The sequence below is a fragment of the Brienomyrus brachyistius genome, chromosome 4, assembly GCF_023856365.1.
Source record: "Brienomyrus brachyistius isolate T26 chromosome 4, BBRACH_0.4, whole genome shotgun sequence".
In the NCBI taxonomy this organism is placed as follows: domain Eukaryota; kingdom Metazoa; phylum Chordata; class Actinopteri; order Osteoglossiformes; family Mormyridae; genus Brienomyrus; species Brienomyrus brachyistius.
In genome coordinates this window covers 20,105,437-20,119,987 of record NC_064536.1, presented here as the reverse complement: position 1 = coordinate 20,119,987, position 14,551 = coordinate 20,105,437, and the positions used below count along the sequence as shown (strand labels likewise).

The window sequence follows — 14,551 nt, the reverse complement described above, 5'->3', positions numbered from 1 at the left end:
CCCTTCTGCCAGTGATCCCTTCCCTGTCTGCCCTTCTGCCTGTGATGCCTTCCCTCTATGCCCTGCTGCTGTACCACTGTTCGTCCTGCCATATGAAGCAGCTCCACCACTTGCCTGTCATCACCTCCCTGCCCCCTGCTTTGTGTCTCAGATGTTAAGACTGGGACAATGTGAACTGGGACTTTGACTTTCCCTGCCAGCCCCAGGCGGTTGGGCTCCCCCTCTGAGTCTGGTCCCTCCCAAGGTTTCTTCCTTCTTGGGAGTTTTTCCTTGCCACTGTCACCTCTGGCTTACTCTCTGGGGGGCTTTGGGTGGGGATGCTGTAAAGCGCTTTGTGACGATGTAATGTTGTGAGAACGTGGTATACAAAATAAATTGGACCTGAAGATTTCTCAACCCGCAATTTGTTGCAAAGTGTTCCAGTTTCCAGTGAAAATACCACATTTACTGATTCAGCTTGAACACATTAGACATTTGTGGTAGTCAGTACAAGCAAGGATTAAACGATCAGATGATTTTGTGCAATTACTAATGTATTTATTTGCAATATATGTTATATAGGCTGTGACAGTGGTCTGCTAATAAAATAGAACTTTAATGTAGCCTTTAAATTGACTGTTGAGAGGTGAACCTTGAGAGTGGCTGTTGGATGAATGTTAAGAATATAACTATGACAATTGTTGTAATATTCTTGTACATATGTATAATGTATATATAATTAATATTGTGTGTATATATACAGTCATATGAAAAAGTTTGGGAACTGCTCTCAGTCTGCATAATAATTTACTCTACTTCCACCAAAAAAGATAACAGTGGTATGCCTTTCAGGAACATCTGAGTACTGGGGTAGATTTTTAGTGAAGCAGTATTCAGTTGTATGAAATAAAATCAAATGTGAAAAACTGGCTGTGAAAAAATTTGGGTAACCGTGTAATTCTGCTGATTTGAATGCATGTAACTGCTCAATACTGATTACTTGCAACAACGAATTGGTTGGATTAGCTCATTAAGCCTTGAACTTCATAGACTGGTGTGTCTAATCATGAGAAAGGGAACTGAAGGTGGCCAATTGCAATTCCTGCTTCTCTTTGACTCTCCTCTGAAGAGTAACACCATGGGATCTTCTAAGATCTCTCAAATGATCTGAAAACAAAGATTGTTCAGTATCATGGTTTAGGTTAAGGCAACAAAAGGAGGTTTAAACTGTCAGTTCCAACTGTAAGGGATGTAATATATAAATATACTATTAGAATTGGCACTAATAAAATATTAATCTGAAGTGGCCGCAAAGTAAAATGTGAAAGTTTTTGTGACCAGATATGTCGGTGAGAAAATTGGTGATTATTGGTCGCTATTTTGGTACATTAAGTCACGTTAAGCCTTTTCCTTATAATGAGCGTCAATGGAGAGCAGGGGCGCCGCTAGCAATTTTGGGCCCTATGACAAAATATGAGGTTGGGCCCCCCTACCACACCCATTCAGATCTCTGGGGGCCCCTAAAGGGCTTGGGCCCTTAGAATTGTCCAAACTTTCCCCCCCTTAGCGGCGCCCCTGATGGAGAGGAAAACGCGTAACGTAAGATAAAGTCCATATTCCTAGTATTTCGGTTTTGATTTTTTTTTTGTCAGTTGATATGTCTGTGAGAAAATTGGTGGTTTTTGGTCGCTGTTTTTGTAGATTAAACCACATTAAGCTTTTCACCTTAAGCGTTTTATTACGTCCCAAAAGTAAACGTGGGGCGGGGACAAATGTGAAAAGTGAATCATGAGTAAGATAGTGTGATAATGATTTATGCGTGTTATTGATTTAAGTGTCACTGCAGAACCGCGTTTTATATGTACAAGTATAACGCAAAATGTGCGTCATGACAAAATTAGGTGGCGGCGGGAGCTTGTCCCCTTTCTCTTATTGTTACTTGTTATTAAGTGACATGGATAATATCCCCAAAAATCCTACGCCGGGCCACTGAGTCCGTGTTCATTTCTGCTTAGACCGCTTCCGCGTTTGATGTGCAGCATTTCCTGTTTGTAAATGAAAGTGAAAGTATTTTAATGCTGGACTCTCCATTTTGTCAAGAAACACGGATAAGATTCTGTATTGCAAGGTAAGATTTTAGTCAACAGATACAACGTAATAAATAAGCTATATTTGGTGGTGTATTGTATATGTTAGCGGATGCTATATACTGTTTCTCAAACCAGTCCTGCGACACCTCAGACATACATATGTGTCTGTATGTATGTTTGTATGTACTATGTTTACCCTTCGTGTTCATAGAGGCCCCAGCAGGAGTCATCTGGTCTAGGTCGGCACAGAAGTGGGGGTAGCTGCTTCTGAAATACCCCCCCCTGCGGAGTGTAAAACAAAGAGAACTGAGAGGTAAGACAGAACCTGTGTGTTTGTGCTGTTTTACACACGGTCATAAAAAATAAACGTTCCAGCATTCTCGAAAGAGTGAGTAATCAGTCTTAACTTAATTCACTTCATCGAGACTTAACTGATTCAATACCATGGGGTAGATTATTTATGTTTATCATTTATTAAGTTCATGAAATTTAATTTCCTCCAAGTATTTACATTTAATTGTACTCCCTGGACGCGGTCCTCTGCTGCCACTTAGCGGTGATTCTTACATTTTTCACATAATTGGGGCGCGAGGTGATTTTCTGAATATGCGCTAAAATAAAGTTAAAATAAAAGTTTATATTTTATAATGTTTTTTTATTGGTAACTTGGTGAAATTTATTGTGAGGATCACAATTTAAGGCTAAATTTATATAACATTAAGCAACTACAGGCAAGTCTAGTAATGGAGGCTGTAACAATGATACTAAACCTTTCATATTGGGATCTTTATTTTAGGTGAGACTTTATTTTACATTAAAGCTAAATGTAAACAAGCATTTTTGCATGAAGAGCTTCACAGCATAACAAAGTAGATGAAGACAGAGCAGGAGGTTAAACAGCTGAAGGTTTAATGTGACCCTGTCCACATATGAATTATATTTATATAATGAGGGTTTTTCCTCTCACTGTACACAGTGTCCTGATGGAGAGAGCAGGCTCACCTGCACCCAGCTGTGTTTCCATGAAGAGTGACATGTCAATGGACCGACCAATCGTCTTCAGAGAGGGACGTTTACCTACAGATCAAAGGTAAATATACATTTAAACATTGTTTAAAACACTCAGACTCTCAGTCAAATGACATACAGGCACATACAAGCTAATAGAAAAAAATCAACTTTGAAATGTTAACTCATACAAATCCCATTGGTTTTGAAAATTTAAACAGAAGTTTTGTCTGTCTTCTGTATAAATCACGTCTGAGGTTAAAGTCTGAGGATCACTGTAAAGACTGACTTCTTGTGAGCTGGAATTAGACAGTAGATTGAAAAGTGGATTTTAAATGTCAATCCTCAGCATGCAGCTGGAAAAGAGCTACTGCTCTATACTGATTAAGCATGACTGGACAATAGATTGTCTTCTTCTGGGATGGATGTTTCAGCTTTGATAATAAATAGATTCTCATGGGCTCTTTAGCTCTGTTCAGACTGAGACTTCAGTTTGAACATGTTTAGTGGAACAGAGCCTGTTACTAATTAGCTAGTTATCATGGGATCGGGGGATGGTGCAGGTGAGGAAAGGATGACGATCCACAGTGTGGCTCCAACATGACAGGGGTTTATTTATAACAACACAGAGCAGAAAATAAGGGAACCACGAGGGGTCAAAAGGCCGTAACAACAAAACACATGGGGACACTAGGAAAGACCAGGGCAACAGGGAGCAGGACTAAGGGGAAAATAACTACACAGGAATCCAATACACACAGAAACAAAGCACATGATCAACAACATGTGATACAATGACCAATTGAGGGAACTGACCACAGGCAGGAACTAAAATACACAGATCATGGGGACTAAGAAAAGGCAGGTGTGAGGACTCAAAACAATCAACCAATCAGAGCAGACACTGGAAACAGGACACAGGTGGAATTAACTAACAATTAACAAGCAGAACTGAGGAGCTATGAACCTGGGACCAGGGACAACACTTGTGAGAGAGAAACTGACTAGATGGATATTTTGTAATCAGCGTTTCATATGAACTTTATACAGCCTGTAACTTGTGGGTCTGGCCACCTGCAAGCAGCCCCCACTCACTGTAGCCTTTTGTGATTTTCCTGCTCTGTCTGATAAACAGGCTCTAAACTTGCATTTCTGTTCTCTAACCTGCATATCTGCTCAATCTAATGAGCACAAAGTTCAAGCACATATTGCTACACTAAAGTTAACTCTTAATTCTCTTAAACTGACATTCTTGGCTGTCAGCTGCATAACACTCAGGTACTTTTGCATTAGTTGCACAAACATACAGTTTCAAAGCTGGTTACAAAATGTCCCACTAGTCATTTTTTCTCACACTGGACAAGATCCTACGGAGCTGCCAGAGGTCACACCAGAGCCTGGGCCTGCTGGGAACCTGAGGTGCAGCCCAGCAAGAGACAGGAAGCCCCTGAGTATTACAGGCAGTCTAGTGTTATCCCTGGAAACAAGGGAGAGAATAAATCCCTTTGGGGTTAAGTGAGCTGCTTTGGAGCCAAAAGGGAAAGAGGAGTGATGTTGGGCGGAGGAGGAGGGGGGGGGTATCATGCAAAATTTGTATATTGGTGTATTGTTATACATTTTATTGTAATGAAAATTATTATACAAATGGTTCAGTGTGAACATTTGATCTATGTATATTTTTAGCAAATAAAAATGATAAAAATTAGAGATCAGCTGGGGGTCCCTAAATTGCAGGAGGCATGGCTGTACCCTCCCAGATCCCACCCCTGGATAGTTATGGTAATTAAGTTGAAATCTGTTTGAAATCATGTTAAACAGTTTACAAGAAGTAGCCAGTGAATGTCATTGAGTGACTGGGAGCTACATGCCAAACCGTCTCTCCTGGCTGTTACCTGCTGTCTCTCTCTGCTGCCACTAGATGTCACTGCTTCTCTTATACTGTCATAAGCAAGCTGATGTCAGGAAGCCAGTCTAATGAAATAAGCTCAGAATGTGGATGGCAGTTACATCTATATAAATAACAATATAATGCTTGGATATTTGTGTTTTATTCACAGGGACCGAGTGAATAGATGCAATTCACATCCACATAAAGGAGACTTATCATCCATCTTCAAGGTGTGCATTTATTATTGAAGTATATTTTCTTAAATTTTATCTAAATTGACATATATCTTCTACAGATGTACAATAAGTAGTTCATCCTATCAAAGAGATGATATTTACAATTAATGCTACATTCCATTTACCTCAGATGTCAGAAGTCAGAGCTGTGAATGACGTCACACCCAAGTTACCCTCATTCCAGTACAGCAAGTCGGAAAGCCATTTAGCAAAACCAGGGACCTGTTTCAAAGAGCAGGATTTCTTGCTTAGCCAGATATCTTCTTGTATTTAATGTGCCCCAGTTTAAATGGCCTTCATCTTCATTCACTTATATTTAGCCCAGACTACTTTAAATCTGACAAGTTACCCGGCTAAGAAAGAAATCCTGATTTCTGAAACAGGCCCCAGTTTTATTCAGGTTAATTGTTAGTTATTGTTAGCAATACCAGTTCATAACAACACATGATATTTGCACATAAAAACACCATAGCAACAGAAAGCGATGTGTACAACCATAATACATAACTGCTAATAAACACTATAAAACTACAGCTTTTACTTCTTCATTTTGAATTCTGAGGTCGGGGTTGTGGTGGTTCCCCCGAACTTCACGAGTTGGAATTCCGACTTCAGGGTTCCAGTTGAAATTTCACGCTAGGAAGTCCAAATGTCCAAATTACAAGTTGAAATGGAATGCAGCATAATTCACAAATGAATTTATAAACAGACACGGTGCAAAGAGTGATAATAATTAAACTGTAACTGTTCATTTCAGTTACTGGAGAAAAAAGCTCAAACGTTTCTGAAGGATGAGCTGATGAAATTCAAAAGGTACCTGGATCAGAATGACCCAGAATGCTCTGAGCCTCAGCTGGAGGAGGACAATGACCTGGACAGTGATGGTCAGATGCAGAAGACCTGTGGTAGAGAGGGAGCTCTGAAGATCACACTGTACATCCTGAGAAACATGGAGCAAAATGATCTCGCTGACATGCTGGAGAAGAGTAAGAGCTGCACCTCATTCAGTGTGTGTTTGATTTACTGCAGAAAAAGAGTTTATGAAAAAATGTTGATTACATTTCAGTTTATCATTTATTCAAGTTCATTTAATTTGACTTAAATGAGTAAAAATGTTTTTTGAAAAGCTCTCATTTCATTTCAGGGCATCTTCTGTCACAGTATCAGCGCATAATCAGATATAATCTGAAGCAGAAATTTGAGTGTGTGTTTGAAGGGAAAGCTAAGGAAGGACAGTCAACACTTCTCAAAGAGATTTACACAGAACTCTACATAACTGAAGGGGGAGCTGGAGGAGTCAGTGATGAACATGAAGTGAGACAGATTGAAACAGCATCCAAGAAAAGGGTAACAGAAGATACTACAGTCAAGTGCAATGATATATTTAAACCCTTATATGGACGTTTGACACCTATCAGAACTGTACTCACAAAAGGGGTCGCAGGTATCGGGAAAACAGTCTCTGTGCAGAAAGTTATTCTTGACTGGGCAGAAGGAAAAGCAAACCAGGACATTCACTTCATCTTTGCTCTTCCTTTCCGCGACCTGAATTTGATTAAGGATGAATACAGTCTGATTGATCTGCTTCACCACTTTGTCCCAGAACTGAAATCGCTTGAATCCACTGAGCTGTGTAGGTACAAAGTTTTGTTAATCTTTGATGGTCTGGATGAATGTCGCCTTCCTCTAGATTTTCAGAACAATGAGAGCTGGTTTGATGTAACAAAGAAAACATCACTGGATGTGCTGTTGACTAACCTCATTAAGGGGAATCTGCTTCCATCCGCTCTCCTCTGGATAACCTCCCGGCCAGCAGCAGCCAATCAGATACCTCCTGAGTGTGTCCACCAGGTGACAGAGATACGAGGGTTCAGTGATCCCCAGAAGGAGGAATATTTCAGGAAGAGATTTAGTGATCAGAGCCAGGCTAACAGGATTATCACACATGTGAAATCATCAAGGAGCCTCTTCATCATGTGCCACATACCTGTGTTCTGCTGGATTTCAGCCACTGTCCTTGAAATGCTTTTTAGTGAGACTGACACGGGAGAAATTCCAAGGACTCTGACTGAAATGTACACACACTTCCTGATCTTCCAGGTGAGCTTAAAAAATGACAAGTATATGAAAAACTATGAAACCAAGCCTAAGGAATACAGCAAGGAATTCCTTTTGAAACTTGGTAAACTGGCTTTTGACAACCTTGAGAAAGGCAATCTCATATTTTATAAGCAAGATCTGAGAGAGAATGGTGTTGATGTCACAGAGGCTTCAGTTCACTCTGGAGTGTGTACAGAAGTCTTTAAAGAGGAGTATGGGTTGTACCAGGAGAAGGTGTACTGCTTTGTGCATCTGAGCATCCAGGAGTATCTCGCTGCTTTATATGTGTTTCTGTCAAACTCATCAGCTGACCTGCTGAAGACTGCAGTGGATCAGGCATTAAAGAGCAAGAATGGACACTTGGACCTCTACCTCCGCTTCCTCCTTGGCCTCTCAACAGACTCCAGTAAGATTCTGTTACAAAAACTACTGGGAGAGACAAGACCCAGCTCACATAACATTAAGGAATTGGCCCAGTATATCAAGGAGAAAATTCAGGAGAATTTATCTGCAGAAAGGACCATTAACCTGTTCCACTGTCTGAATGAACTAGGTGACAATTCTCTAATAGAGGAAGTACAAAGATCCCTGAGTTCAGGAGGTCTTTCAGCAGCAGACCTCTCACCTGCACAGTGGTCAGCTCTGGCCTTTGTGTTACTGATGTCAGATAAGGAGCTGGATGTGTTTGATCTGAAGAAATACATCAGATCAGATGAAGGTCTTCAGAGGCTGCTGCCTGTGATCAAGAAATCTAGGACAGCTCTGTAAGTGATCTTACATACGTCTGTCGCTAAAGAAGTACAGATGTTACTCATGATACTGCTTTTATATATCATCACAACAATTAGAGTGTATTTATATGGACACCTAGAAATTCTTTTTCATTCTGGATACTACAGGATATGTATATTTTTTAACATTCTTGGTGTGGTGTGTGGTTCAGTGGGTTTGGACTCTGTGCCTGTGGTCAGAAGGTCACCGGTTTAAATACCTGGCCGGCAGAGAAATGCTGGTTTTGGGCCCTTGAGCAAGGCCCTTAGCCCCCAGCTTCAGGGGGCTGGATGCTGGCCAACCCTGCGCTCTGACCTGTATGTGTGTGTCAGAGAGAGCAAAATCAGAGGGGCGACAGCACTGTTTTACCAGGGGGATGAATAAAGCATCACTATTTCATCCCTATCTGACAGTATTGATAATTGTCTGATTAGTGTTTTGGAAATTTAACAGGTTCTCAGTTACAGCAAAACAGAAAATAAAGATTTCAGTCATGGTGTCAGCAATTCAAAAGTCATATAAAAAATGTAATTAAAATAACTTAAGCCCTTCTTGACATTCAAATCGGGGGCGGCATGGTGGTGCAGTGATTAGCACTGTTGCCTCACACCTCTGGGACCCGGGTTCGAGTTTCCGCCTGGGTCACATGTGTGTGCAGTTTGCATGTTCTCCCCATGTCGTCGTGGGGTTTCCCCCGGGTACTCCGATTTCCCCCCCACAGCCCAAAAACATACTGAGGCTAATTGGAGTTACTAAATTGCCCATAGGAATGCGTGTGTGTGTGAATGGTGTGTCAGTGTGCCCTGCGATGGGCTGGCTCCCCGTCCTGGGTTGTTCCCTGCCTCATGCCCATTGCTTCCGGGATAGGCTCCGGACCCCCCGCGACCCAGTAGGATAAGCGGTTTGGAAAATGGATGGATGGATGGATGGACATTCAAATCCCACATAAATATGTACACTTACACATATCCCAGGCAGGAACTGAACCCAAAACCCTGGAACCCCAGGGTTGGTTGTTGATCACTGAGCCCCAGCGGTGCTCAGAGCTTTATAAAAATACTTATGCATATATTACAGGGTAACTCACCCTGTAAGGTCATGAAACAGCAGGTTTGTCTCGGCTGGGGAGTGTCAAGTAAAAACTATTTGTGTTTCTGACTATGACAAATAACAGCTATATGCTATATGTGTTATTGTGCTTAAAATGCTTATTTTAATATTTTATTTGAAATACCTGTGTGTGATGTATGTATTTATATCTTAACACATTTTCTTTTCCAGGTTGGACAGCTGTAGACTCACAGAGAAATGCTGTGAAGTTTTGGCTTCAGCTCTCAGATCAAACTCCTCTCAGCTGAGAGAGCTGGACCTGAGTGACAATGACCTGCAGGATTCAGGGGTGAAGCTGCTCTCTGCTGGACTGGGGGAATCGCACTGTACACTGGAGATACTGAGGTCAATATCACTGCGTATTCCACACTGTAATGTGTAATTGCTGAAAGCTTTATTGAAGTTGTCACATTTACATAAAAGTAATACTCATAGTGATGAGGTGTTTTTATTTATTGGAGAGATATTGTTTGTCTCTCTGCAGGCTGTCAGGCTGTAGAGTCACCGAAGAAGGCTGTTCATCCCTGGCTTCAGCTCTGAGGTCAAACCCCTCACACCTGAGAGAGCTGGACCTGAGCTACAATCACCCAGGAGACTCAGGAGTGAAGCTGCTCTCTGCTCTACTGGAGGATCCCAGCTGTAAACTGGAGAAACTGAAGTGAGTACAGAATGTGTGTCTGTCCTGCTATAGACTCCTGTTTGTGGAGAAAATGCAACAATCAAATAAATGGATACAGCAGTACTATGTCATTCTGCTTCTGCTATAGTGTGGACCACAGTGGGGAGTGCAGGACCAGACCAGGGATCCAGAAATGTAAGTTTGTTTGCATGTTTTTATTCTTAACACTGTCAATACTACTTTATGAAAACATTCACACAATTATTGTGATGTGTGTCTGTTTTTTTTATTTTCATTTGTTGGGCTTAAATATGACGACTTTCTTAAATAATAATGGGAGTCTGGGAACTTCTGTAGTAGTACTGTTTTGAGATTTGTTAGTATTGTCCTAAGACAGCACCCGTAATCTCCCCAAACTGGCTGTGACACCGAACGTCTCCTCAGTCTGCACTAGTGATGGGAATTTCGGCTCTTTTTAGTGAGTCGGATCATTTGGCTCAGCTCACCAAGTAGAGTCGGCTCTTCCGGCTCCCAAATGACTCTTCATTTTATTACTTCTGCTTCAGCCAGATTCAGTGCTGTTTTGACCCATGATTGATATGGGTACTAAACCTTATAATTTCCTCAATACCATGATTTTACATTGTTTGGTATAAAAAGATATTGAACATTATTGAACACAGTGGAAAAATCTGTTTTTGTCCTTGATCTATTAATTACAGTAAAATAACATAAATAACAAATGACAATTAAAAAATAATAAATAAATTACAACGTGCAAAACACCAGCATCCAACAGTTTTAGGTTCTATTCACTATAACAACTATCTCACACCTTTCTAACAGTGTAACATGTTAACATTTCCTTTGGCGCAGAAAGGCTAAGTGCCTCAGCTTAGACGGGCTGATCCGCCTTCTGGCAGTAGCAGGCACGCTAGCCTGTCTTTTTCCTTCCATCTGAACTGTTGGATGCGCAGTTCCTAAGTGTCTGAAGGTTGTTTGTGGATCCTGCTCGAAATGACAGCTTTATCTTGCAAACTGTGCATCTGCCTTTGAGTTATCATAGCTATTAAAATGCATCCAAATGCCGCTTCGCGTGTCCGACTATCACTCATCTTGCGTATTATTCGCGCACCACACTCCCTCTTTCTCTCCTCCTCTCCCTCCCTCGTGCTCTGTACCTGTACACCGTCAGCACGTGCATCGCCGCCGCCACTCCCCCCCCCACCCCTTCTGAGTCATCACGTGATCGGTCGCGCGGCTCACGCCATTAACACAAACCTCAGTCACAGTCGGAGCCGCATGGAGCGCTGAGCCGCGGAGGCGGTTGGCTTTTTAAAAATGTTTCTCGGTCCGGATCCGGATCTTTTGAGCGGCTCGTTCGCGACCAGCACATCACTAGTCGGCGCTGCACGCTGCTGGAGGGCGGTATGTGTTCGAAGGGGTTTGAAGGAAGTTCTTATTTTGAAGTTAAGACAAATTAACTTCTAGTGGTACATTTTGTGGTACAATTTCATGTTTAACATGTTTTATTAATGCTGTTTATAATTTTATGTACCTGCAATTAAGGCTATTAATTTAGCACGCGCAGCATTTCGGCGCGTCTTCCCGCCGGGGTCGCGCGGCGTCCGACATTTCCTGAGGTATTTCACATACTTGAATTCCTGCTTCGTTTTTATATTTTATGCATCGTACAGAATAATAGAACGCAGGCTAAAGTGCAGTTGGGTCCCCAGCGAGTCTCTCAGCGCGGCGTGTCTCACAGCGCAGGGGGCAGCCGGAGCGCCGCAGACTCGGGCGGCTACATGAGTATATTGGGAATAAAATGTGTGTATTGGAGCGAGTTCTGTGTTAGTGAGTGTGTGAGGTGTGACAGTGATAATGATGGAGATGCTGGGCTTCGTCATGGGATTAATCGCTCTTCCTCTTGCCTACAGACTCCTGCCAGCTGACGCTGGACCCCAACACAGCATACAGACGCCTGTCTCTGTCAGAGGGGGACAGGAAGGTGACACGGGGGGCAGAGCAGCCATATCCTGATCATCCAGGGAGATTTGACTGTTGGGACCAAGTTCTGTGCAGAGAGAGTCTGACTGGTCGCTGTTACTGGGAGGCTGAGTGGAGTGGATATGGAGTCTGGATAGCAGTGACTTATAAAGGAATCGGGAGGAAAGGAGGGAGTGATGACTGTCTGCTTGGATACAATGACAAGTCATGGATGCTGATCTGCTCTCCTGACAGTTACTCTGTCTGGCACAATAATAAACAGACTGTCATACCTATAAAGCCCTCAGACTCCCGCAGAGTAGGAGTGTATCTGGACCAGGCGGCTGGTACTCTGTCCTTCTACAGAGTCTCCTCTGATGGACTGACCCTCCTGTACAGCTTCACCTCCTCATTCACTGAACCCCTCTATCCAGGGTTTGGGGTTCATTATCCAAACTCCTCTGTGTCGCTGTGCATGCTGGGATAGCTCACTGTGTGCTGGAGGAATCATTTTTACCTTATCAGAGTGTCACATGTCGCTGCTTCTCCGTGGCAAAAAGGTAAAATCTCTGCTTTATAACCAGTATAACCCTTTTTACCCTGAAGTGTGACGTATGTTAGACAGAAATAAATGAATGTTTGTCAGTTTGCCAAACTCATGCAAAATGACAGTTTTTCTCTGACTTTTGTTCTATATTGTATGTTAATGCATCAATAATGCAAATTCATAGTACTTGCAGTTGTACCAATAGAGTGAATTCTGATTCTGAATAAAATAAAATGTAATAAAATGTAAGCCTGATGGGTGGGGGGGCCTTTTCTCTCCCCTGTATATGTACATTTGATATATTTCTGTCTGTATATTGTATTTTCTGCCTGTATATTCACAATAAAAGCTTCCTATTCTATCATATTAATGTCCTGGTTCAGCGCTGCTCAAAGCATAAGTGAGGTAACTGAGTAACGTAAAACATAATATAATTAAACAAATACACTTTACTGTAATTTCACTGACACGGTTAGATTAAATCAGCATATATAATAACCATGTAAAAGGAGGCGGGAGACATAACAGCGAAAGCAAAAAATATCCGTAGAGTTAAAAACAAAAGTTATAAATCAGTAATGCACGTTAGAATAAATGATCAAAATACAACAAACAAGAATAAAAATTTCCCAACTAAATCTGTGAACTGCTACACCTGACAATCGACAAGCTAATTAGCAAACGGCGTCTCTCTGACCCCCCATTAAACACGGGAAAAGAGTCATTAAAAGCCGAACTAAGTCCTTACAAGTAAGTAAATAACTGCACAAGTAATTAACCCAATAACGCCACATGTATCATATTTGATACCAATATTTCTAAGACCTCTACGTCAGTAATAGGATTACCGATTACCTCAAAACCCGTTGTATACAATCCCATACCTGTATTCTGCCCTCTGGTGGATGACCTATGTACTGCAGGTGGAAAACGTCTTTTTTTTTTTTTCAAGAATCAAAGACGGCTGCACTTTGCGATGGGCTGGCCCCCCATACTGGGTTGTTCCCTGCCTCGGCAGCATATTGCAGGGCGGGGCGACGACCCCCAGCTCCTCAGGCAGCAGCAGGCTGGGGGGCCCCACGTGTGAAAATGCCCCTTGTTCTTCACCCTCTGTAATGTTTGTATTCTTCCGTTTTCATGCCTGTCGCATGATAGAAATATCATCCACACTCCCACTGACTCACTGTAAATTCTCTGGGGTAGAAAAATTAGCTCAGGTAAATTTTAATGTCTCCACCAATATGTAGGGAAATTAATTACATTTTAATTAAATATTATTTAATGATGATTATGAACTAATTGTTACGCAGAATGGTTGTTTCCTTCAATCTCAATTGCAGAATCCCTGTGAGTCTGTTAATGTAAGACTTAAATAGGATTCACTAATTGTCAGTATCACTTAGTAACCTGGGTTAGAATGTTCGTCCCCCGAGCTACATCACCAGGTAATGTAAACGACTGGTAGCGAAGCTGCTCTCACGGCCATTGAGAGAAAGTGTTGCGATATTTTAGGCAATTTGAGGTTTCGGAGCTTAGGAGCCAGATTGCACAGTCAGCGACTTTAGTGAGGACTCAATGAACGGAGGCTGAAGTTGTATAAAAGGCATGTATTTATTTCTACCTAATACTGTACTAACGTAAGACAGACATTGACTTAACAAATAACAAACACAAATTAATGGAATGATCTGCTTTCCAGGATTGATAATATATACCTTGATTCAGTCTTTTAACACAGAATAGTACAAGACAAATAAGTGCTAACGGACCACAAAGATGAAATAAGAGCCAACAGAGGAATGTAAAAAGGGGGGGGGGGTGTTAAATAAAGAAAGAAAAAACCTCTGATAGTTAGGAGACCCACTGAGATACCTGGTGACATTATTTACATTATTTAATTTTCACGATTCCTCTGATTTAACCATGAGAGCTTGTATGCAGGGGTAGCTGTACATATATATTTATCCATATTTATATAATGGTTCAAGTGAGAAGGGTAAGATAGGTGATACTCTGTGAAACACAGTTATAAGGGCGGCACACAAAACACTAAGACTGTCTAAGGACACAGACTGACATAACCTATATGGATACTGAGACTAGCAATAATAAGTAAACCCACATACAGGGTATATACAGGCCAAACTTAAAAGAGAACTTTCTTCAGGGTGTTGGGTGAGTCTGTGGTTTGCAAGGGAGGATGGAAAGGAGGGGGGG

At 41.7% G+C, this 14,551-nt stretch overlaps 2 protein-coding genes across 4 annotated transcripts in view; one reads left to right on the top strand and one right to left on the bottom strand.

The window, feature by feature from the left end:
• LOC125739605 (NACHT, LRR and PYD domains-containing protein 12-like) overlaps positions 1-14,551 on the top strand; it is a 728,681-nt gene that overhangs the window by 575,186 nt on the left and 138,944 nt on the right. Inside the window, exons 6-10 of one of the 3 annotated variants that reach the window (XR_007397215.1) lie at positions 6,346-8,065; positions 9,354-9,527; positions 9,667-9,840; positions 9,950-9,996; positions 11,739-12,347. Coding sequence is in view for 1 of the 3 variants with exons in the window: in XM_049009881.1 (XP_048865838.1) it covers positions 7,053-8,065; positions 9,354-9,527; positions 9,667-9,840 (1,361 nt within the window). In the remaining 2 variants the exon portion in view is untranslated. The remainder of the gene's footprint in view (positions 1-6,345; positions 8,066-9,353; positions 9,528-9,666; positions 9,841-9,949; positions 9,997-11,738; positions 12,348-14,551) is intronic. The other 2 variants (XM_049009881.1, XR_007397214.1) reach the window with 2 other exon arrangements.
• The window catches only part of LOC125739619 (tripartite motif-containing protein 16-like), a 56,984-nt gene that overhangs the window by 15,209 nt on the left and 27,224 nt on the right, over positions 1-14,551 (bottom strand). The window lies entirely within an intron of this gene.